The sequence below is a fragment of the Cricetulus griseus genome, chromosome 8, assembly GCF_003668045.3.
Source record: "Cricetulus griseus strain 17A/GY chromosome 8, alternate assembly CriGri-PICRH-1.0, whole genome shotgun sequence".
NCBI lineage: Eukaryota > Metazoa > Chordata > Mammalia > Rodentia > Cricetidae > Cricetulus > Cricetulus griseus.
Genome location: NC_048601.1, coordinates 85,830,520 through 85,852,501, shown reverse-complemented (window position 1 = coordinate 85,852,501; position 21,982 = coordinate 85,830,520). Strand labels below are relative to the sequence as shown.

At 49.2% G+C, this 21,982-nt stretch overlaps 1 protein-coding gene across 4 annotated transcripts in view; it reads left to right on the top strand.

Moving 5' to 3' along the window:
* The window catches only part of Adcyap1r1 (ADCYAP receptor type I), a 39,492-nt gene that overhangs the window by 10,357 nt on the left and 7,153 nt on the right, over positions 1-21,982 (top strand). For 3 of the 4 annotated variants that reach the window (XM_035448763.1, XM_035448762.1, XM_035448761.1), the window contains exons 3-12: positions 3,145-3,252; positions 5,653-5,673; positions 6,580-6,621; positions 9,147-9,256; positions 9,760-9,857; positions 10,254-10,386; positions 11,554-11,707; positions 12,022-12,082; positions 12,661-12,730; positions 16,400-16,491. In XM_035448763.1, the coding sequence (XP_035304654.1) occupies positions 3,145-3,252; positions 5,653-5,673; positions 6,580-6,621; positions 9,147-9,256; positions 9,760-9,857; positions 10,254-10,386; positions 11,554-11,707; positions 12,022-12,082; positions 12,661-12,730; positions 16,400-16,491 (889 nt within the window). The remainder of the gene's footprint in view (positions 1-3,144; positions 3,253-5,652; positions 5,674-6,579; positions 6,622-9,146; positions 9,257-9,759; positions 9,858-10,253; positions 10,387-11,553; positions 11,708-12,021; positions 12,083-12,660; positions 12,731-16,399; positions 16,492-21,982) is intronic. The other variant, XM_035448764.1, reaches the window with a different exon arrangement.

Here is a 21,982-nt window from a genome sequence, read left to right as displayed (position 1 = left end):
CTGACCTCAGAATTGTCAGCTGGAATAGCAGCTGGTTGTGCCAGGGCCTAATGTTCCAATTATGAGAACATCTGCTGGCCAGGGCTTCTGGGGTATGGGCCAGACGTGGCCGTGCTTCACGGGCATTTCACAGTTAGCGTGGGCCATGGCAGCCAAAGATGTACTGTTGGGTCTCTTTCAAGGACACGATGTCACAGACAATTGGGTGCTGGTGAGACATCCTGGGTGGACAGGAATCATTGATAGTGGCCTGATAGGACATAGATAGCTTTCCTCAGTTGGTTCACTGAGTGTCTATACACTTGGACTCAGCATATAGAGCTTTAACAATTTTCCCAGCTCCCAGAGGGTGTCGTTCCATAAGCAGGATGCCACAGGCCAGTGTCACTAGTGTGAGTGCTAAAGGAGCAAGGTCTAAATTCTGAGAGACCTATAAGCTGAGACTGTCTTGGGCTGCCAGAAGTCATTTTTATGACAGAGGAGCCATGGGGTCAGGAATCCTGCCCAGGCCACGGCTCTGCCTGCTCAGGTTTGCTCTGTGTCTATCAGCAGCTGGTCATTGAGTTTCTATGTCTCCAGCAGGGTTGCCTCTCTAGGGAGTGATTCCCAGGAGCATCTCATTGAAATAATAAAACTAAGGCTAATGACAACCAACATGCGTGAAGTCAGCATGCTGCTGATCATAGAACTTTCTGTATAGGAGCTCATTAGTCCCCCTAGCAGTCCTGGGAGGTGGGACGTGGCCAGTCACTCACTTCCCTTATGGGACACTGAAATTTTCCCACTTTGTAGACCCTCTGAAGGTCAGGTTCCTTTCCCGAAGCTCTCTGCTGCTGTCTGACATGCTCTGTACCCCTCCCCACCCCCCCTTCCGCACTTTTGTATATATTCTCCACTGCGTCACTAGGCGTGCTTCCTTTGTTAACTCCTAAGTGTGGTATCCTGGGGCTTCCTCCTCCTTGCTTTTCTTCTTCTTCACATCCTTTCCTTGGGAGACATGACTCATGAGCTAGAGAGACGGCTCAGCCATTAAAGGCCAGGCTCACAACCAAGAAGACATTTCCTCGCCACTCATAAGCTAAAGGGGAAGTAAGCCTGGCAGGCCAGGTAGGGACAGGGACAGGTAGGCAGGGACAGCAGGTGTCATGCTTATGAGTTGGGGATCTTAATGGTTGGTGTGGGGAGTCACCAAGCCATGCAATTTGAAAAGATTCTGGTCCTAGCTGAGGGAGATCTGGGAGGAGGCTGTGATCCCAGTGAAGGCAGATAGGGTCCATGTGTGTCTGGAGGAAACCAAGAAGGACTTGATACTGTACCTGATGGAGATGCAGTAAGCGACTCTCAGGTATCGAGCTGGGCTGAAACCAATGTGACGTTAGTAGGAGAGTCTGGGTGGAGTTCAGAACTCCCCGCATTTGGCTTGTCTTTGGCCCCTAAAAGTGGGAAAATCCAGTAGGTAACTAACCTTGGGGTCAGCCCAGAGAGTGGCTAGAGGCCAAGGACTAGAAATGTCTACATGTGATTCTATGAAGGCCCTGAGCAGGGTGAGCTCATCCAAGGTGAGTGGCAGGTGGCCCAAGACAGGATGTCTCCCAAATCTGTAGCCAGTCAGGTGGGCAGAGTACAGCCCAGCTGGAGTTGAAATTGTTCCTAGGATTTGGCAGAGAAGAGTTGTTGTTGACCTTGATGAGTGCTGCCGCAGTGCAGGGGAGGGGTGGGGAGAGAGGGTAGCCATTCGGGGAGAGAATGCACAGAAGGACAGGGGGATCTCAGGAGCCACCAAACCTCCCAAATCAGAGCCAGTTGAGCCTGGAATACTCTTCTTCCTCACCGCTCACTCAAGCAAGACTTGGTGATTCCTAGGTCTCGCTGTGTACCTGTCCCTCCCCCTCTGCCAGCCGGTCCCCACCACAAGACTCTGACCTTGGCCTCCTCAAGGACGCTGCCTCCATCATCTCTCTCTGTACCAAATCTTTCTACAGTCACTTCCATGCTTCTGTCTGGATACTTTCCATCCTCTCAGCTGGGGAAGCTGTGGCTTCACTTCGGGGGGCAGCTTTGTGTGTGGCAGATTCTTGCTCCAGGCCTATGCTGGGAAGGAGGTGGGTTGCGGGGTTCAGTCTCAGGCCAGCTGGTCTGGCCTCAACCCATGGAGGAGTGAGCTTCACTGTGGAGGTGAATATGTTGCCAGATCCCACACTGGTGGTGAGATTAGGAGAATGCAGGTGTCTGGCAGGTAGCTGGCAAACTGTGGCATGGAGAAGAAGGCCTTCCACAGAGCATCCTGCTCTGAAGTTCCTACAGTGTCTTTCCAAACTAATCCTGGGGGGCTTTTCCGGGTGCAGGAACAAGCCTTTCCCACACAGGAAGACTTACCTTCTCTCTTTGTAAACTGTTTGCCTTCTGCAAGGGCCAACTTCTGAGCAGTTCATGCAAAGTGTGTGTACGTGTGTGTGTGTGTGTGTGTGTGTGTGTGTGTGTGTGTGTGTGCGCGCGCGCGAGCGCGCACGTGCGCGTGCGTGCGTGCGTGCGTGCGTGCGTGCGTGCGTGTGTGTGTGTGTGTGTGTGTGTGTGTGTGTGTGTGTGCCTGTGTGTGGTACTTGTGTATGGTGTGTGGCTGTTATTTATCAGTTGTCACCAAATTGCAATACCTAATAGAAATAAAAAGGGAAGATTTATTTTAGCTCACAGTTTCGGGAGTTCTGTTTGTGGTTGGGGAGGCCCAGTAGAGTAGCTCAGCTTATGTGTGGTGCCTAAGAAGCAAATAAATGGGGAATTCTAGCACCCCACTCACTTTTCCTTTCCTCCCTTTAATTTGCCCAGGATACCAGCCCACCCACCGGTAATACCACCCATATTCAGGGTGGATCTTTTCTCCTTAGTTCATCCTCTCAAAAGATGCCCTCAGCATCACCAGAGGAGTGCCTCACTATCTCCTAGGTGATCCTAAATCAAGTTGATGTTTTAAATGAACCATTACAGAGGGGCATGTATGTGTACATCTATCTTATATGTTGTGTGTATGTGCACCTGCATATGTGGGATGTGTATGGTGTGTTTGTGTTTGGTTGTGGTATGTGTACATGCGTGTGCACATGGTGTGTATATGGCGAGGCATACTCTCATGGTAGCTCTCTCCTCCAGGTTGTCCTGGCATGTGGGACAATATCACATGTTGGAAGCCTGCTCAAATAGGTGAGATGGTCCTTGTGAGCTGCCCTGAGGTCTTCAGGATCTTCAACCCGGACCAAGGTAAATAGAGCCCAGAATCTCTCCCGGCTGTGTTAGTTTAGCCTGTAATCCACAAAGCCATACCCCTGCCTGGAGCTCAAGAGTACCTGATGGGCAGATGGCAGATGGCAGACAGGATGGGATGGTGTTCTTCATGTTGGTATAGGGCATGGAAATGCTTCTCCAGGTATGCCAGGTATGCATTGCCAGGTGAGTGTCTTGGTAGGTGAGAGCAATCTGGGTTCTAATCCTTTTCCCATTAGGGACCCCCAGCAAGGCAGGCCATCCTCAGAATTTTGGTTTAGCAGATGGTAATGTGACACAGAGGCTGTCTCTCAGATGGTTTGTAAGGATAAAGTGAGGTCACTTATAGAGATGCTATGTAGCACCTCACCTAGTGCATTTTGCATATTCAGCAGTAAAGTTAGCTGACATCGTCACAGTTACCATGGTGATGACATAGCCACGGAGAAACCACAGAGGCCTGGAGGAATATATGCATGGGGCTCTATGATCAGACACTTGTACCACATTCTTCAACCACTTGATGTGGACAGGAACCCAACCCTCCAGCCTGACAGCCCACCAGCACACCCGTTTGCTCAGCAAAGCATATCCCTGGTCCTTACTGCCCTCAGATGGCTGTGAGGATTCAGGGAAGAGGAGTTGGAGTCCTGCTCCTCTATCCCCAGCTGTCCAGGAAACGGCCTCGGACACCAGGGGAAGTAGTCTATGACATGTGGACAGTAGCTTCAGTGATATGTGTGTGATGGTCTGTCTTAGTTAGGGTTTCTATTGCTGCAATGAAACACCATGACTGATAAATCAAGTTGGGGAGGAAAGGGTTTATTTGGCTTATACTTCCACATTGCTATTTCATCACCAAAGGAATTCAGGACAGGAACTCAAGCAGGGCTGGAACCTGGAAGCAGGAGCTGATGTAGAGACCATGGAGGGGTGATGCTCACTGGCTTGTTTTCCCTGGCTTGCTCAGCCTGCTTTCTTATAGAACTCAGGACCGCCTGCTCAGGGATGGCACCACCAACAATGGTCTGGGTCCCCCCCATCAATCACTAATTAAGAAAATGCCTTACACTGGATCTTATGGAGGCATTTTCTCATTGAGATTCCTTCCTCTCAGATACCTCTAGTTTGCATGTCAAGTTGACATAAGACAAGCCAGCACATGGCCTGTGCTAGGAAACCAAAGCTGGGTGGAGGGTTCCGTGGAATTCACATGGAGTGTCTGCTCATGATCTGGTACCAATGAAATGATGTGTAGACTTCCCGGGGTCAAATTGGGATCCAATGGGCACTGTGATATTGTATATAGAAATGTGAATCAGGGAGCAAGGAGATACTCTGCCCCAAAACAAGACCCCAGTGTGCCTGACTTCATGGAGCTGGTGTCAGGCCTTTTCTGGGAGGCCACAGCCAATAATTTGCCTCCACCCAGGCTTGCAGGAGGAGGGAGAGAAAGAGTGGTATTCTCTGGGGTCCTGAGCCTCCATCTTTGGTTTCCCATCCAGAGCACAGAGAAGGTGGGTTTATCTATATAGCCCTCCTCACTTTACCCCACATCTTGTCTACCTCCTGCTAGCCCAGAAGAGGCTATTTTCTGAATGTTCCTATCCTGAGGGCTTGGCCCCAGGGCAGGCCAGAGGGTAAATTCTGGAGGAGGATCTAGGCAGAGAGGCAGAGTGAATAGAGGGAAAATGGAGGCTGTCAGGGACAGGGCCTGGCTACTAAGATTTATTCCCGTGGAAGCCAGCTGAATCCCTCCCTCCAGGAGCTGCCCATTGCTTTATTTCAGTTAGTTAGTTGAAGCTTCTGGAGCATCCTCCCTAGGCAAAATTCCAGCCACAAAACCTCTCCTCCCCCCAACAGTAGCAGCCACAAGAGGTGACAGGAATAAGGGTAAAGTGATTTTCTTCAGCTGCACCCGCCTCAGGGAGCAGGGAATGTTATTTACACCTGGCTCCTAATGGTTCATTAAAGCAGGGCCTTTAGCACCTCTGTTCACAAGCCTGGTAGTGAGACCTGCCCTCCCCACAGAAGGGAGGGAACTGTAGTCTCTCTTTGCTTTCTCATTCATGGGAAGCTCAGTGACAGTGGTGTTGGGTAGGCCTTCCCGAGGTGCTGGCTTTGTGGGAGCCCTGGCCAATGTCTCCCCTTCCTCCTCAGGTACTGACCTGGGGGTGGAGTTAGAGCCACTCCTGATCCTGCTATGTCCTAACATGGGATCCTCAGGCCCTCAGGACCATAGCAGAGTTCTCTCAGAGTTGGGGGGCTGGGGGGAGAGAATGCCTTGTGTGAACAGACCTTACTTCAGCCCTGCTTACCTCTGCAATCATATTCATATTCTCTCTCTCTCTCTCTCTCTCTCTCTCTCTCTCTCTCTCTCTCTCTCTCTCTCTCCAGTTTGGATGACAGAAACCATAGGTAAGAGAACCCTTGGGAGGACAGACAGAATTCCATTTGCCTAGCAGGAGTTCAACCTTAGGAGATCCAATGCCCCTGACTGCTGGAATGATGGTCAGGTGGGGTAGTGAGAATGGCAGGACCATCGGGGACCAGCCTCTTCCCTCCTCCCCACAATTTGGCCGTCATGGAGGCTAGGAGAGATGGAGGACACAGTGGTTGGCTTCAAAGCCCTTTAAAGCTGGACCAGGAGTTTGTCACCAATGGAGGGGTTGAAACCAAGTGTGTGCATAGTGCTTGCATGTTCCTACAAGTGGGCTAGCCCTGTGTGTGAGTTCATGCAGACTGTCCTTCCAGCAGCAGGGAGGTGGGAAGGTACCCATTGAGCAAGAGAACAGAAGAGAATTAAGGGCAGATTACCCAGGGGTCAGGGAAGAGGTCAGGGCAGACTTCCTGAAGGAGGTGGCACTTCAGCTTAGAAATGGATTTTTAAAAGTTGAGAGGAAATGGGGTTAACTTGTAGCCCGTCCTTAGACAAATATCAGAAGATGGGAGAAAACTGCAGATGAACTTTTTGGGATTTGGGGGGTCAGTCCCTTTGGTTAAAAAACAGACTTGGAGCAGCATTAGAGGTTGAACTTGGAGAACGAAACCCCAAGCCCCAGGCTTATCCACTCCCCTTTCCCCACCCTGGAGGCTCTCTGGTGGTGACTAAGCCATGGACCACTCTGAGCATCACAGCCACACAGGTGCCACCCTTGTGAGGTTGGTGCTGCCAGAGGGTGTGTGCCAGAGGGGTGTGCAGCTGCTCAGTGTGAGGCAGCCTCTTGATCCCTACCCGGCTCACTGCAGACTAGGCGGCCTTAGCCTTGGATAATGGGGCCAGTTGATAAATGCCGCATTCTGACCCATCTTTGTGTTTTGCAGGGGATTCTGGCTTTGCCGATAGTAATTCCTTGGAAATCACAGGTAAGTGGGGAGCTGGAGCTGCCTTGGGCTGGTGTGGGTGGAGGGCAGCTGCTGTGAGAGCTCTGAGACAGGCTTTGTAGCTGGACTTTATCCTGTCTTGAGTGTGTGGCTTCTCTGAGAAAGCTGAGTGTTGTCTCCTTGGAAGATGGCACTTAGGTCCCCAGAGAGAAGATGGTATGTAATGGGGGGCGGGGCGCAGAGCTAGGGGTGTCTTGAAGCCCTTCATGTATTTCGAGTGTGGAGCCTCTGCATTACAAGGCTTTGGTGGCTTTGAACTTCCCACAGAGGTTCTCAGACTTGAGCTTTGCACTCCAGTCACCTGCATCAGTCTGAGCATCATAGCCTTACAGCCACAGCCACAGCTGGGGACTGGAGCTGCAAGGGGCTGTGTGCCAGAGAGATGTGCGGTGGCTGGGTAAGATGCAGCCCGCCTCCATTCCCGCTCTCTTCAGACTTGGGAAAGTGCAAATTGGGGTTTCACCCCAGTCTCTGATGTAGCTACCTGGAATGGGGCCAGTTGCATGGCCAGTCTCCAGTTGATAGGGTGGGGCCCTATCAGGGAGGGTGCTGTGCTCCTACGGAATTGCTGGAGCAAAACAACCTAGTGAAAAAGATGCTGTCACTGTGAGGTTGTGACAATCTGGAGAGTTCCCATCTTCCGGAGATTTCTATCAGAACAATATTCATAGAACCATTTTGGGAAGAGAAAGGTTTATGTTTTTCTGAGCCTACATCGTGTTATTAAAATAAAGAGTGAAAATAAAAGACAGGAAATGGCTTTTCCCTCTAGGAAGCCTTCTTTTTAATTGATTTTCAAATCCCTCTGTACCTTTAGTCCCTTTCTTCTTCCTACCTCTGTGAGATAGGCAAGGCAGAGTCAACCAAAGCCCAGAGAGGCAGTGGCTTGGCCATCTGGCTCCCAGGGGAGGTAGGGTGGGAAGGCATTCAGAATTTCTGAACTGTTCAAGAGCCTTGAGAGGAGGTTGCTAGCGGCAGCAGCCTGAGACACATTTTTCAGAAGAGGAGACAATCTGGTGACAACATTAAGTGTGAAGTCCCTGGCCTGCTGGACTCCCTTCTTGGCTTGTCATGGGTGTCAGAGAAGCCGCAGAGACCCTCCCATTCGGAGTAGATTATTCTTCTGGGCAGGGTCATGGCTCTGCCATCCCTCCCAGCCCCATTCCTCCAAATCCTAGGGAGGGTATGGCCAACGCTCTTGGCTGAAGGCAACTGGCCTTACACCTTCAAGAACAGATGCTGGTTAGAAAAGTGACGGGTCTTTCCCCCTCCCTTCTGCCTCACACTGATCCATCACCTCCTTGTTGAGCTATCCAGAGGCTACCTTGATCACAGAGGACAGGATCCTTCCCAGCAGTGTGTGCTCCAAACTCCCTGACCACAGTGGTCTTTTACCATACTCAAGTTGCTGGTCTCTGAAACCCATAGACGACATCAGAGAGTGCAGGATGAGGTCCCAGAATCTGTGCTCTACCAAGCCCACAAAGTGACCAGGGTGTACAACTCAAGTTTGAACCTCTCTGTTCCATCTCTGGGGATTTAAAACTACCCCAAGTCCTATTCCTTTCAATGTTTCCTAAGAGATGGGTAACTCTTGAGCTGCCAGCTAGGGACAAGTGTATGGTGCTGGCTGGAAGAAAAGGCCTGCTTGCCTTGTGCTTTCCTGGACCTTAGAGGCTCTCCCAGGCTCAAAATGACATGATGTCATTCAAGGCTGAAGCAACCCACTCACATAAAAAATAGCCTACACTCTGCTTTGCAGGTAGCAAATGCCTCTTTCAGTAGCTGTGACTGTTCTGTGCCTCCAGCGTCCCACACAATGGCCTTAAAGTCAATGAAAAGAGAATGAATACGCACTGACGACAGGAGACAGACTACAAAACTCTGAAAGGCAAAAAGAAAGCAACAAAACAATAAAGGCCCACCAAGCTTTGTAAGGTTGGAAGTGAGAGAGAGAGAGTAAGCCTGGGCTTGCCAAAAGAGTAAAGCCAGGTACCCTATAAGTGCAAGAGGTTCCAGCTGCTGGGAGACCCAGAGCTCTGTGCTCATGTGTGCCAAATCCTTACCTCACACTCACCCAAGGAGGTCTTGAATATACCGGATGCCTTGTTAGGGTCCCTGGGACTGGGGCTGAGGTTGGACTTGGAAGCTGCATTTGTGATGAGTTTCTAGGTGCTTCTGCTCATTGACCTTTTGAGAAGTGCTGATCCAGGGCCCAGGGGCAGGCTCCAGATCCTCTTGTGGTAAGTGGTTCAGAATATTCCAGAAGAGGTACAGGCATGCTGGATTCTAGGTTAAGGGATCAGGTTGCTCATTTATCCTACCCCCACGTCCCCATCGTCATTAATGAAAGATGAGTGCCAGGTTTTCAGCAATCACTCAATCTTGGGCCTTCTAGCTTGAGCCTCCAGGTGAACACATGGGTTTTCAGGAATTCCCACTCTGAATAATTTTCAGCGTCATTTGAAGCCATTCACACACATTGCTTAGCTTTCTGTTCTCTGCAGACATGGGGGTCGTGGGCCGGAACTGCACGGAGGACGGCTGGTCAGAGCCCTTCCCCCATTACTTCGATGCTTGCGGATTTGATGACTATGAGCCCGAGTCTGGGGATCAGGTAAGCTAGATGGAGGGTTAGCTCTGAGGAGCTCAGGGCTCTGGGGAGCACACACAAGCACCTGTTGTATACTGATTCTGAGGAGCTCAGGGCTCCGGGGAGCACTCATGAGCACCTGTTGTGCACTCATGAGCTGGAAACATGGAGGGGAGGGTGTTCATTCACCCTGCTGGGGCTCTGTCCTACCACAAGTCCCCTCAACCCGGGCTACTTTTTCAGGACACTGCCCTCCATATAGCCCAGCAATCGAGGGCCCAATACTGGCCTAGCAGGGAGTTTCTTCCACCCTTCTTCAGGTGGCTAAGGCTGCTTTCTATTCTGATTGATCAGGGCCCTTGCTTCAATATTCTAAACATGTTTTGGGTACTGACCTTTTGCAGACAGGAGCGGGCATCCAGGAGTGGAGTGATGGCAGAGAGGGATGGTCTGGGACACTGCGTGTGGGTCTAGGGGGTAGTGGCTGGTCCTAAGTGGAGCCCTGCATGTCCTGTGCCCTGCTCCAGGATTATTACTACCTGTCGGTGAAGGCCCTCTACACAGTTGGCTACAGCACTTCCCTCGTCACCCTCACCACTGCCATGGTCATCTTGTGCCGCTTCCGGTGAGAGCCCAGAAGTGTTATAGCCAGAATTGTCCATCCTGTTCAAAGTGCTTACCTCCCACCATCCCTGGGTGTCCTTGGATGGCAGGACCTATCTCTAGCATAGCAGATGGGAAGGTGGCCTGAGAGGGCAGCTCATGTTTCCAGGATCACACATTCGGGCACTACCCCTTCCAGAAGTCTCCTTTGCTTAATTTAATCTCCCTGACCTAAGTAGAGAGGCTGTAGGAGGGAGAAGTCTGGGGAAGCAGAGGATTATTGAGGTGGGAGACGAGGGTGGTTTGGGAGAGGGACCCCCATAAAGATGAGCCAGGAGTAGACCCAGAGCAGATGCCTCACCCCCTGAGGACGTGAAATGCTGTGCCGCTCATGGCCTCTCCATCCTGGTCCATGTAGGAAGCTGCACTGCACCCGAAACTTCATCCACATGAACCTGTTTGTGTCCTTCATGCTGAGGGCCATCTCCGTCTTCATCAAAGACTGGATTTTGTATGCCGAGCAGGACAGCAGTCACTGCTTCATCTCCACTGTAAGTGAGCCAAGCAGCCCAGACATCCCAGGACTCTGCCCTGCCAGCACCCTACAGGGAAGGTGTCCCTGCAGGTGAAAGCCTCGTCCCAGTCATGTGGAATTTCAAGAGTTATGGAGTGATTACTGTAGCCAGTGTATGACTTCTCTCCCAGCCAAAACACAATCAGGCGTGCGGGGCACTTGTACATCGTGTGATGTACTTGTATTGCTGTGATTGGTGTAGTAAAAAGCTGAACTGTGAATAGCTAGAAAGGTGTGATTTCTAAGGAGAGAAAGAAAGAGGAAGAGGAAATTAGGAGACCCAAAGCAGATATGGAGAGAGTTGGACACCCAGAATGAAAGAAAAGTAAAAAGCCACATGGTAAAATGTAGATTAATAAAAGCAGGTTAATTTCAGTTATAATAGCTAGTGGGACAAGCCTAAACTAAGGCTGAGATTTTATAATGAATAATAAGTCTCTGTGTCATTATTTGTGAGCTAGAACCCAATGAAAAATCCAGCTCCACAGGCCCTCAGCCTGGACATTGGACCAGGAATGCCATGTGATAATGAGGCTCAGACAGGTCTTACCCAATCCTTCACTATGTAACCAGTCATGTGGAAATCTGTGTGTCACCTCTCCGGGGTCTTTGCAGATGCTTCCCCAGCACAGATGTGTGAAGGAGGTATATGCAAAGAATCGGCTTATAATAGGATGGATAAGAACAGACTAGGCTTGGGGGCTTCACTGGGAGGGCTTGGTTTGAGAATCTGTTTGAGAAGAGATTTCCCAGGACCAAGGTGTGTGTCTCTACCTGCGATGTGTCCAGATCCTTATTTTGTAGCAGTGTCCTGTGGGGACTGCTGGTTGTTTCTCTTCCTACTTACCTGGTTACAGTGCTGGGCAAGGGAGAGAGGGTAGGAGAGAGGAGCTTGGAGCTTTAACCTGTTATCACCTGTCTTTGTACTTTGTTCCTGGCTGAGAAGGTTATCCTGAGTCCTAGGATGCTGTGTATTCTGCCTCCTCCATCCAGGAACGCCTATAATCTTAGGTCCTTGGGGTACCTGAGGCTGAGCGGGCCAGTGCGGATAGGCTCGGGATTTCCCCTTGTTCTGTGGAACTGGATTTCAGAATTTACCTGGGGGCAGGGCAGAGAGCTCACCTTTCCTCTGCTGTCTGTGTAGGTGGAATGCAAAGCTGTGATGGTTTTCTTCCACTACTGCGTGGTGTCCAACTACTTCTGGCTGTTCATCGAAGGCCTGTACCTCTTCACACTGCTGGTGGAGACCTTCTTCCCTGAGAGGAGATACTTCTACTGGTACACCATCATTGGCTGGGGTAGGTCACTGGTTGAGTCCACATGGGCTCAGGCCTTCTGGTCAGTTGTGTCTTTGGTCCCAGCTTTTAGAAACATCAGGTGACAGAGCCCTTGCCAAGGCTGTGGGTTTCTCGTTAATTCTTAGAACCATTTCCTTTTATACTTACTTCCTGGGGGACCCCATTTTCTGAGGGAGAGCTCTACCCAGGGGTCATCTTGGGAGACCAGATGGCCTGAAGTATGAGAGATAGTTGGACCCCCATGTCCGCACCCCCACCCCCCCCAAAGCTAAGAATATCCTGGGCAAGTTGGATTTCCTTTTCCTGTTCTCCAGGGACCCCTACTGTGTGTGTGACCGTGTGGGCTGTGCTGAGGCTCTACTTCGATGACGCTGGGTGAGTACAGCTCCAGAATGAGGCTGCAGCACAGAGTACATTTTCAGGCATGGGTTCCAGTGTCTGCTTGGCTTCACATGCACTCCCTACATGTCGTTCTGAATAAAACCCAGCCCTGGCCAGATCAGTCTTGTCTCAGCCCCAGACCTTAGCCTGGTCCCAGGCTCCTACTTAGTGTCACCCTTGCGGTCAGCCTTGTCTTAAGTGACACTCCAGCAAGAGAGTGGGTACATTTCTGAGCCCATCTGGTATCCTTTGGAGAGAAGGAGGAAGAATGTTGAAGGTGAGGTCCCTCTCAACCCCAAGGTTATCCTAAGGACCCTGGAGCTCAGTGGGATACATGTCCCTTCCAAAGATCCCACTATGATCCTGATTCTTGGGCTCCAGTCTCTGCCATGACAGAGGAGCAGAGGGAAAAAGCAAGTTTCCCGTGAGGGCTATCCTTCTAGCCAGTCCAACTCTACTTCAAGATTGCCCTGGTCAGGGAGTATTGGGGGGGGGGGAGGGTTGCAGGCTCCCAGCTAGAACTGTGTTTTGCAGGGGTCTGTTATAATTTCTCCTCTTTGCCTGCCTTTTAGCTGCTGGGACATGAATGACAGCACAGCTCTGTGGTGGGTGATCAAAGGCCCTGTGGTTGGCTCTATAATGGTGAGTGTCCTTGGAACAAGAAGGGAAGGGAGAGACAGACAAAGAGAATATAGGAGAGGGAAGATGAGCTCTGTCACGGCCTTATCATATGCTGTAGCACTGATGCACAAATTATTAAGTTATTCCTCTAGTGTTGGACTAGGCTGTTATTCCATTTTTAATTATTATGAAAAGTGTTAGGAATAATTTCATGCATAATTTTGAGCATTTTTAAGTTTTTCTTTAAAATGAATCTCTAAGGTGGAATTGCCGGTCAAAGGGGTGTACATTTAACATTTCAGATCCTTCACCATTTTGCAAAAATGCTTTAACAAGTCACACCCCCCCTGGTGGTTTTGTTCCCCAACACTCCCTGTACCAGTCATTTGATGGTACACAGTCCTAGGGAGGGTGATGGTGGCTTCTGAATGGCATGTCTGTTTCTCTGTGTTGTTGGTGGGCCCAAGTCCTTACTTCTAAACAACTTTTTGGTGGCTTGTACTTATTTTGAATATTCCTGTGAACTTCTTTCAGTCTGTCCTCTGGCAGATGGTTTTTTATCAGTGGACACTTTATCAGTGGGTACTTTGTCATGTTCTCAGGACAGTGTGACTTCCATGCATTGGGGTCCTCAGGCTTCATCTTTATGACCCCCAACCTTAGTTCTTATATAAGGAGGATTTCCATTGGCTTAAGCTATGCAACCAATCTCCTCTTAGTTGCTTCACTACATGGTTATGGTTTAGGTTATCAATGTATTTTTTAAAATGTTGTATTTATTTTTTGTCTTTTTAAAAATGCTATTTATTTTTCTACTTTTATATTATATTCTCAGTCTTCTTACAGAATCTTATATTGTGAAAAGTTGTTTATCACAAATACCTACGCACTGTGAGTTGGAGACCTTTGCCTTTGTGCTACTCATATGCCTGTCCAGGTGGCTATGCCAGCTACTGTGACCCTGTATGTTTTAGCTCCTTATATGTAAATTTCTTGTTTGTTCTGTTGAACATTTCTTACACATTCACTTAGCCAGGTAGATTTTGAGTATCCTTGCTAAGTTGTTAGAAAAGATCCAGGGAGATCTGCATTGAATTATGTACCAGTTTGGGGGAAAATTGATTTTCTCCAAGAACAGGACAAAATTCCCTGTCTGATGCATCTTTCTTGCTGCCTTGGGCCTTGGTTGAGTCTAGGAATCTTTCCTTCATTGTAGTATGTGTTATTGGGGTCTTATAGGAAAGTGATCAGTTTTTGTGATTTCTTGCCTTAGCTACAGTTTTGAATTCTCTCATGAGTTCAATCCCTGTTATTTGGTTCATACGGGGTTTCTACATAGAAAATTATGCAACCTGTAAATGAAAACAGCTTTTGCCCATCTTTCCCAATGTTCCTTTTATTCCTTGTTTTTATAGAGGACAATGTTTGCTCTAGTTTTTGGCAGTTGCCTTGCATGCAATTGGGCAAGGGTTTCTTCCTGGCTGGCTTTTGTGTGTGTGTTGTTATGAAGTTAAGCAGGGGTATTTGATCACATGTGCTGAAGAGACCATGCCCTATGTCAGAATAGAATAATATACTAGTCTGGTTTTTCTCTAGTGCTAGGGATACATTTGTATCTGGCTTTCAGCACCTGTGCTTATGTCTTTGGGATAAATCACTAGGAGTAAGATTCTGGGACAATGGGTGTGCATTTACTCTTCGCATGGCTAAGGACAAGGAGCAAGGATGCTCACTTCCCGTGCTCCCCATTCTATGCTGATGCTCCTATTACTAATTAATTTGCCAGTCTCACAGGGATGATGGAGCTTGTTTTTTTTTTTTTTTAATCTGTCATCATAAGGAATAATTGTACATTTCTTTGCATTCCTAGGATGAAATCTTTGTGGTTATGATCTGCTTGCTCTTTTCATGGAACACTAACTTCTGTTTGTTAATGTTTTCCTTAAAGACTTTCCATTGTTCTCCATGTATCTTAGATGTCAGTGTCAGCTTGTTTTTGTTCCTGCCTGGCTTTTGTTTTGCTTTGCTTTTGAAACAGGGTCTCACTGCATAACCAAGGCTGGCCTCAGACTCATGGTCTCCCTTCTTCCATCTCTTAAGTTCTGGAATTGTAGGTCTGCGTCACCATGCTCAGCTTTTTTGGGGGGCTGTCCCTGCCCCCGTGTGTGGAAAGGTCAGAAGAGATCAATCTTTGGTGTCATTCTTCAGAATTTGTCCCACTTGGGTTTTTCCGAAGGGTTTCTCACTGCCTGGGAATGCAGTCTGGGATCTGCCTGTGTCTGCCCTTGGGCCCTCCGATTATAAGCACATGTTGCCACGCCTACCTTTTCCTTCCTTTTTCCCTTCTCTTAAGCTGAGTTCTAGGGATCACACTTAGTCCTTATGCTTGGAAGTTTTTACTGGCTGAGCTACCCCTCTGCTTCCTCTTTATTTTATTATTATTATTTGGTAGCAGGATCTTTGACATTTTGTTTTTACTTGCTCAGAAGCAATTACATTTCAGGGAAATTGCATTTTCTTCGCAAGTTTGTACAGTTACCTGGGCCTATTGCTTTGTAATGCATATACTTTTGCCTATTGTTAAGTTTCCTTCTGAACTTATTGGTCTTCTCAGGCCTTCCACTTTCTAGTGAGTTGTTCTTGCTCATTTTAGTTTCCTGGTTTTGGTCAACATTCTCTCAGGATTTGAAAATGTCTGCTTCTTTCTTGTGTTGTCCTCTTTCTCACTCCTAGATATTTAATGGTACTTTCTCCTTAGCAGTATTTGCTGAGTTAGCTTGAGCATTAATTAGACAGCAGCAGAAGCAGAAGCAAGCATGGCAGAGAGCAGGGGTGTGCTTTCTTGTTCTAATTGATCTGTGAAACAAAGAGAGCAAACAGTATCCTTCTTGATCAAGCCCCCTATTGCTCGCTTCTGGTTTCTTTCTCGTGACTCTTTACCTGCTTAGTATTCTCTCTTGTATAAGAGCATTCTCCAGCTTTTGGATACTTAGTTGTTCTCAGTAGCTGTTATTGTTTTTAAATAGAATCGTGTTGTTCTTTTCTTACGGCGACTTTGGCTTTGGCCCAGGGATGTCGCTGTGCCGTGCTGTCTTCTTGTTGTGCCTCCTTTGCATTTATTTGCAGCCCTTCCTCCTCCTTTCTCAGTACACACGCAGCTTCCCACTTTGTTTGGAGAGCATCTGTCCCTGATGGCAGGCACATGCTGCTATTGCTGTTCCCAGGCAGTCCTCTAATTAGGAACGCTGAGGCTGCCTTCCTGTATTCCACGACTCCCCATCCATGCCCCACCTCTGCCTCTCTGTCTCTGAGTCAGGATCTTGCTGTATATCCCAGGCTGCCCTGGAATGCACGATCTTCCTACTTAGGCCTTGCATGCCCTGGGATTACAGGCCTGCATCCCCACCATCTGCTGAGCTCGGGGTCACCTGTGCAGTCGCCTCTTCAGTCACTTTGTCACCCTAGTCCTCTCTCCTCTCTCTCTCCCAGACAGTGCCCACCTCCTGGCTTACTCACTGTGCTCTCTATTTCCAGGTTTTTGCATAGAATTCTTCTTGTTGTATTTTTCTTTCAGTCTGTGGGAGACTTAGAAGTCTGCAAGGGAGCTCGCCTGGCCAGGAGAGGGTCCTGGGAGGGGGGAGGATGCCAGGCTGGACAGAGATGTGAGTTTGCCTTTAATTCACTCCTCAGGTTAACTTTGTGCTTTTCATCGGCATCATCATCATCCTTGTACAGAAGCTGCAGTCCCCAGACATGGGAGGCAACGAGTCCAGCATCTACTTGTAAGTATGTTATGTGGATATGTGGATGCCATAGCCATTTCCGACCACATGGCCTGCACTCGGGGTCACAGGCAGGACAGAGCTTGAACTTTGCTGGCAGGTTGACCTAGCATGGGCGTTTGCAAGATATCTTCCTCATTAAAGTGCCTGTGAACTACAGCTGCCCTCCCAGGCCTCAGCCAATGCAGAGCTCCTCAGCTATACCGGCATTGCATGGAAAGGGAAAGAGAGAGAGAGAACGACAGAGCCTCTGGTGGCAGGAAAATCAGTGAAGAACTCCAGAGTCCCTGGGGTAGCTAGGGTCTTGGTTGTTTAGAAGTTGGCTTTCCTTTGGGGATGCTGGTTCTGTGGGAAGAAGAACCGATTGGAGGCATGGCTGGGACAGGCCACTCCCCCTGCATCCACTATGCTGAAACTGCCAAGTGCCTGGCAGTCAGCAGGGGGACTTTCTCCTTGGTCATCCTCTGCATGGGGACTCTCTCTCCACCTTCCCTCAGAACAGCTCTGTCCACCTCTGTGTCTGTCTGATCTTCTGCCTCAGCCACCTCTGTCCCCCATCGAGGCACTGAGTACAAGGCTTTCACTACACTTACAGACATTTGAGTTCCGAGAAATAGTTTTGCAGTCGTTACTCTAGAAACACATGGCTGCCCCAATCCCAACCCCTTCCCATTCTGAAATCAGACGGAGCTTGGGTTGACTCACCCTTTGGGCTCAGGAATGGGGTGTGGCGTGTGGAGACACCGCTAATGCTAAAGAGAAAGGTCAGAGGCTCTGTGAGGTTGATGCCCGGGAGGGACATAGTAGCAGCCCAGCGTAGAGGAGGGCGGCCATGGGACTTCACAGCATCACTGGGTCTTTGTTATGAATCCAACCTGAGGCTCGAAACCTTGATGGCTTCCCTGAGAAACATGAGGGGGACAGTAGAGAGAGGGAGGCAGATGGCTCTACCAGCCGTTCTCTTAGGGAGAACGCTAAGGAGTGCTGCAAAGAGGCTGAGCCCCAGGCCCTCCTCAAGGCTCCTTTGGGGGAGATGGAAACCACTGTATCCCTGTGCCAGTGGTTAGTTAGCACAGGGACTTTAATATTTACTGCTTGTTCTCTGCCTCTGAAATAACTACATAACATTGAAAAAGGACACCTTTGTGGTTATTTTACGGCCTTCCCCCTGCCTGTTTCATGTTTTTGTCACAATTATTTAATATATTAAGCACCCTTGTCTATTTTTCATGTTTGGCAGCTATTTATTTATGTATTTATTTATTTACTGCTTTTAAACAACATTTCCTTGTCTGTGTCTGTGATGTAATAGGGAGTTATTGATATAAGCCCTGACCTCTTGTTAAGGCTCTATTGCTTCTTGCCCTGTACTGGAGAGAGGCCCTTGTCTCAGGGAGTCACAAAAAAACCCCCTTCTCCCCCCTGCCACCTCCTTGTCCAATGTAGGAAGCCAAAGTCACGTCTCTATGCCAAGCCTCAGTTTCTCTTGCTTGCTTTGTAGACTGGCTCCCCTATTGACTGTCACCGCTTGTCATTGGAGCTGGTGAGAAGCTAATTTAACCTCATTCCCTCCTGAGCACTGTCAACCTTTCTCAGTCTCCTCCTCTTCCTGGTCAGATCTACATCTTCTTCTTCTGAATCATCTTCTTTGGGCTGAATGGGAAGCTCCTTCCTGCTTCTCCCTACTTTGCCCTTTCAGAGATACACACAAGGGCTCGGGCTTAGTAAACAATGATGCACTGGGAACACTGATCACACATTTGCCATATCAAATGCCTTGCCCCAGACAGCAACACTGTCCATGGCCTGATGGGAAAGAACAGTGGGCCTTCCTAATGCATAGATAAGAACCACTTGTAGTTAGCACATGGTATATATTTATATTTATACTTATATTCTGATGTTAATCCAGAACTTTGAAGAAGCAGCTAGTTGGTTTGCTTTCTTAGTGTAAAAACAGCTATTTACAGGTTTGACCAGTGTTATTTGGTAGAAAAAAATTCTAAACCTATGATTGCCTCCAGTGTCAAAGATTAAAAAATCATGTGGATGAAGTCTGTAAGCCAGGGAAAGGCTAAGGCTAGACAAGGGATCAGCTTGATCCTGTTGAATTCAGCTCTGTGTCTGAGTGTTCCCAGGGTCACTGAGATCTCATTGATCTGGGTGACAAAGCCTCTGAGAGCTGCAGATCGTGAAGAAACACTTGCACACAGCTGATGCTCACAGGCACAGCTGGGCAACATGGGCAGGCTATCCCTAACTAGAAGCTCCTTCTACAGTGGAGGACACTAGTGCTTCATGAGGTTTGGTGAATGCAGGAGGAAGAGGCTAGGCTGTGATTACAGTGCAATCAGTCAGTACCAGAGCTGGCTTGTGTCATCTTTCCTGGTCCCTGGGAATCCACAGATTGTAAAAGATAGGGTTAAGCCAGTTTGTAAAATCAAAGTCCTCCTGGATGAAGATCCCTGGTAGGCTCCAGACATCCCCCCAAAATTACTCCACTCCCAGGGCTTTAGGGAAGCTGGCTCTAAGGGGAGGAGGTGCCTGCACTGGGGAGGAGGGAGAACTTGGGGAGGGCAGGGCATGGTGGGAGATTCCAGGGCTGTGCCTGGGATCCCACATGTGTGTATTTTGCTGTAAAGCCCCTTCTCATCTGCCCACAACAGCTCTCTGGTTTTTTCCTCTGTTTCCAGAACAAATTTAAGACTGAGAGTCCCCAAGAAAGCCCGAGAGGACCCCCTGCCTGTGCCCTCAGACCAGCATTCACCCCCTTTCCTGTAGGTTGGTTCCAGCTGTGCAGATGCTAAGGGTTTGTCCACTGTCAACCAAGATGCTCCTGGCTCAACCTTGAAGGACCTACCGGATGTGGGGCCCTATGGAGGGCAGGGAAGCCTGGGACTGTATTAGGGTCAGCAGGGGCTTAGGTTAGGGCTGTGCAAGCATTCACCCCTGGGCGGGGCTGGGTTGGTTTGCTTTGGCCTGAAGCCTGAGTTTCTGCTGGGCACAGCTCCCTGACTCTGGAGGGTGGAGGAGAAGGACATTTTCTGGAAGACTCAGAATGAGCAAGGAATGGCGCAGTCCAGTCATGATGTGGCCTGGCTTCATTCTTAGTGCCCATGACTGGCTCTACTTTTGGAGGTGGGCATTGGAAGCTACCTCTTAGGTCTGAGATGGGGAGGGAAAACCTATGTGCACCCCCCACCCCTGCAGGGATTCTCCACCACCTCCTAGGACAGGCTCTGTGTGGGCAGACAGCCCTTCAATCAGGATGATCGGACAAGGGCTTGACTTACAGCTACGGCCTTCCAGTCCCTGTACTCCATAAACCCTTCCCTGCCAATGAGCATGTGCCCCAGAGTTTTGTAAGGGTTGGTTTGGGGAAACTGTTATCCTGAGAAACCCAGGAAAAGAAAACCACCCAGCAAGTCAGTGGCCACAAAGCCTCGAGCCTGGTGTGGATGCTGTCTGGGATCCCAGGCTCATTGTGTCTCCTTGTTGGAAGAGGAAGTGATGAAAAGCCATACTTCTAGCAGGGATGCTATTTCTGGAGAATGTTTCCTGGGGACTGGGCAGTGTTCTGAAGGTGCAGGTGAGCTCAGCGTCTGGAGACCACCATCACCTGTAGACTGCCAAGGAAGCAGTAGTAGTGCATGGATTCTTAGGCTCAGAGGTGAAGACGATGGGAGTGCTGTCTGCACAGGGCATAGATAGCTGTCTGTCTAGTATCCTATTGGATGTTTCCTGGTGCTGCAGTCCAGCCAGACCCTCACACAAAACATGCTATTTTGTGTGCCATTTCCCTGGATAGATGTGAGAGCCGAGTGCCTGGAATAGCCCTGACATTCCCACAGATGAAGAGAAGTCATGTCAGAGCTGGACCTAGAAGCCAAGGTTCCCTGACTTGCAGAGGGGGCACAAATTCCCATAGGCCAACCACTCCCCCCTACCATGAGAAGTCTCTGTCTTCTGATTGGGGGAGCCCACCCAGCACACTACTGAGTCTCCTGTGCTTCCTTGGACTCTGTGTGTGGGGAGCCCTCCAAGTTGGCCTGGGTGTATCTCTAGATGAAACCCTTCTCCCCTCTTGCCTAGTTATCCTGGGAGACCTACATACTGCCTTTCTCATTCTCTGGTCAGCTCTTCCGCCTCCACGCACCCTGTTGCTTTTCAGTGAGTCTGTTTGCAAGTCACCACAGGCCAGGGGCAGAGATTTGGGAGAGGGCCTCTTCCCCTCTTTCTCGGCATAGTCTCCCCTGAGAGCCCTCTGGATATCACCCTTGCTTTTGTTGTTCCTGGATTTGATCTTCCTCTCCCATCAGGGCCACCCATCCCGGTAAAATGTCACTAAATTGTCCTTTTGCTATTTTCAAGAATTTTTAAAGGAAAATCAAAGGAGTCTGTTTTCTGTAAAATGTCATGGATCCCCAAAAGGGAGGGATATGGGACAGTTTTGGGGGGAATGGAGAAGTTTTGGGGAGAAAGGCTAAAGCTTGGAATTCAAGGTGATTGAAACTGAGCAACAGATATGTGGATATTCAGTGTCTTAGACTGGCCCTGTCTACTTCAGCCAGGGTTGAGGGTTCTTAGCCACTTGGTCTGGGCAAGGGAGAAGACAAGGCAGGAAGAGCCACTGTTCTGTAGACCTGGAGATCCTTATTTTCCTTATTTTGATATCTCTCTGTTTCTGTACACACAGACACAGACAGACGGTCAGACAGACAGAAACACACACACACACACACACACACACACACACACACACACACACACACGGTCTAGTCCTTTGTCATTTACTGAGGAACACACAAGAAACTTCTCATGAATACCTTGCAATAGTGCTTCTCCATTATACGCCCAAGCTTAGGTTGAAATGCAGTTTCTGAGCTGCAGGTCAGTAGGCCAGAGTGGCACCATAGTAAATTACTGATATGCAGTCAGGTACTGTTCCTGCAGTTGGTCTGGGGACCTCTTGAGTAGCAAGGTATCAAGTTACACTTATAAAATAGGACTACAGCACCCACCTCATAGGTAATATGAAATAAAAGACGCCATTTATTGAATAAGTACCACAGGCCTGGAGAGGAACAGCCTGCTGGGAAGGCTGAGGTTTGCTTCATCTGGAAATATGCAGTACATGTTCTTGCCTCAGCAGAGTAACATGTCTCCAGATTCCAGCTGCCTTTAGACCCACTCTCAGCTGGCTTCAGAAGGCAGGTCTCTGAGTGTTAAGGACCTAATTGTTCCTGCATGCTTGTCTTCATTGGCGTCTAGTCCACACCTGATCAATGCATTCACTTGCCAGTCTGAGGTGCCCAGAGCCCTCCATGGGGAGGTAACTTGGTATCTAGGTGACATGACTCTCAGTCTCTGGTAGGGAAACTAGTGTCCCTGGCTTATGCCAGCTCAAGCATGAGCAGGACCAGAAAGACTCGGCAGATAAAGAAGTGTAGCTAGATGCCTCTGTGACTGGGGACAGCAGTGTGCACAGCCG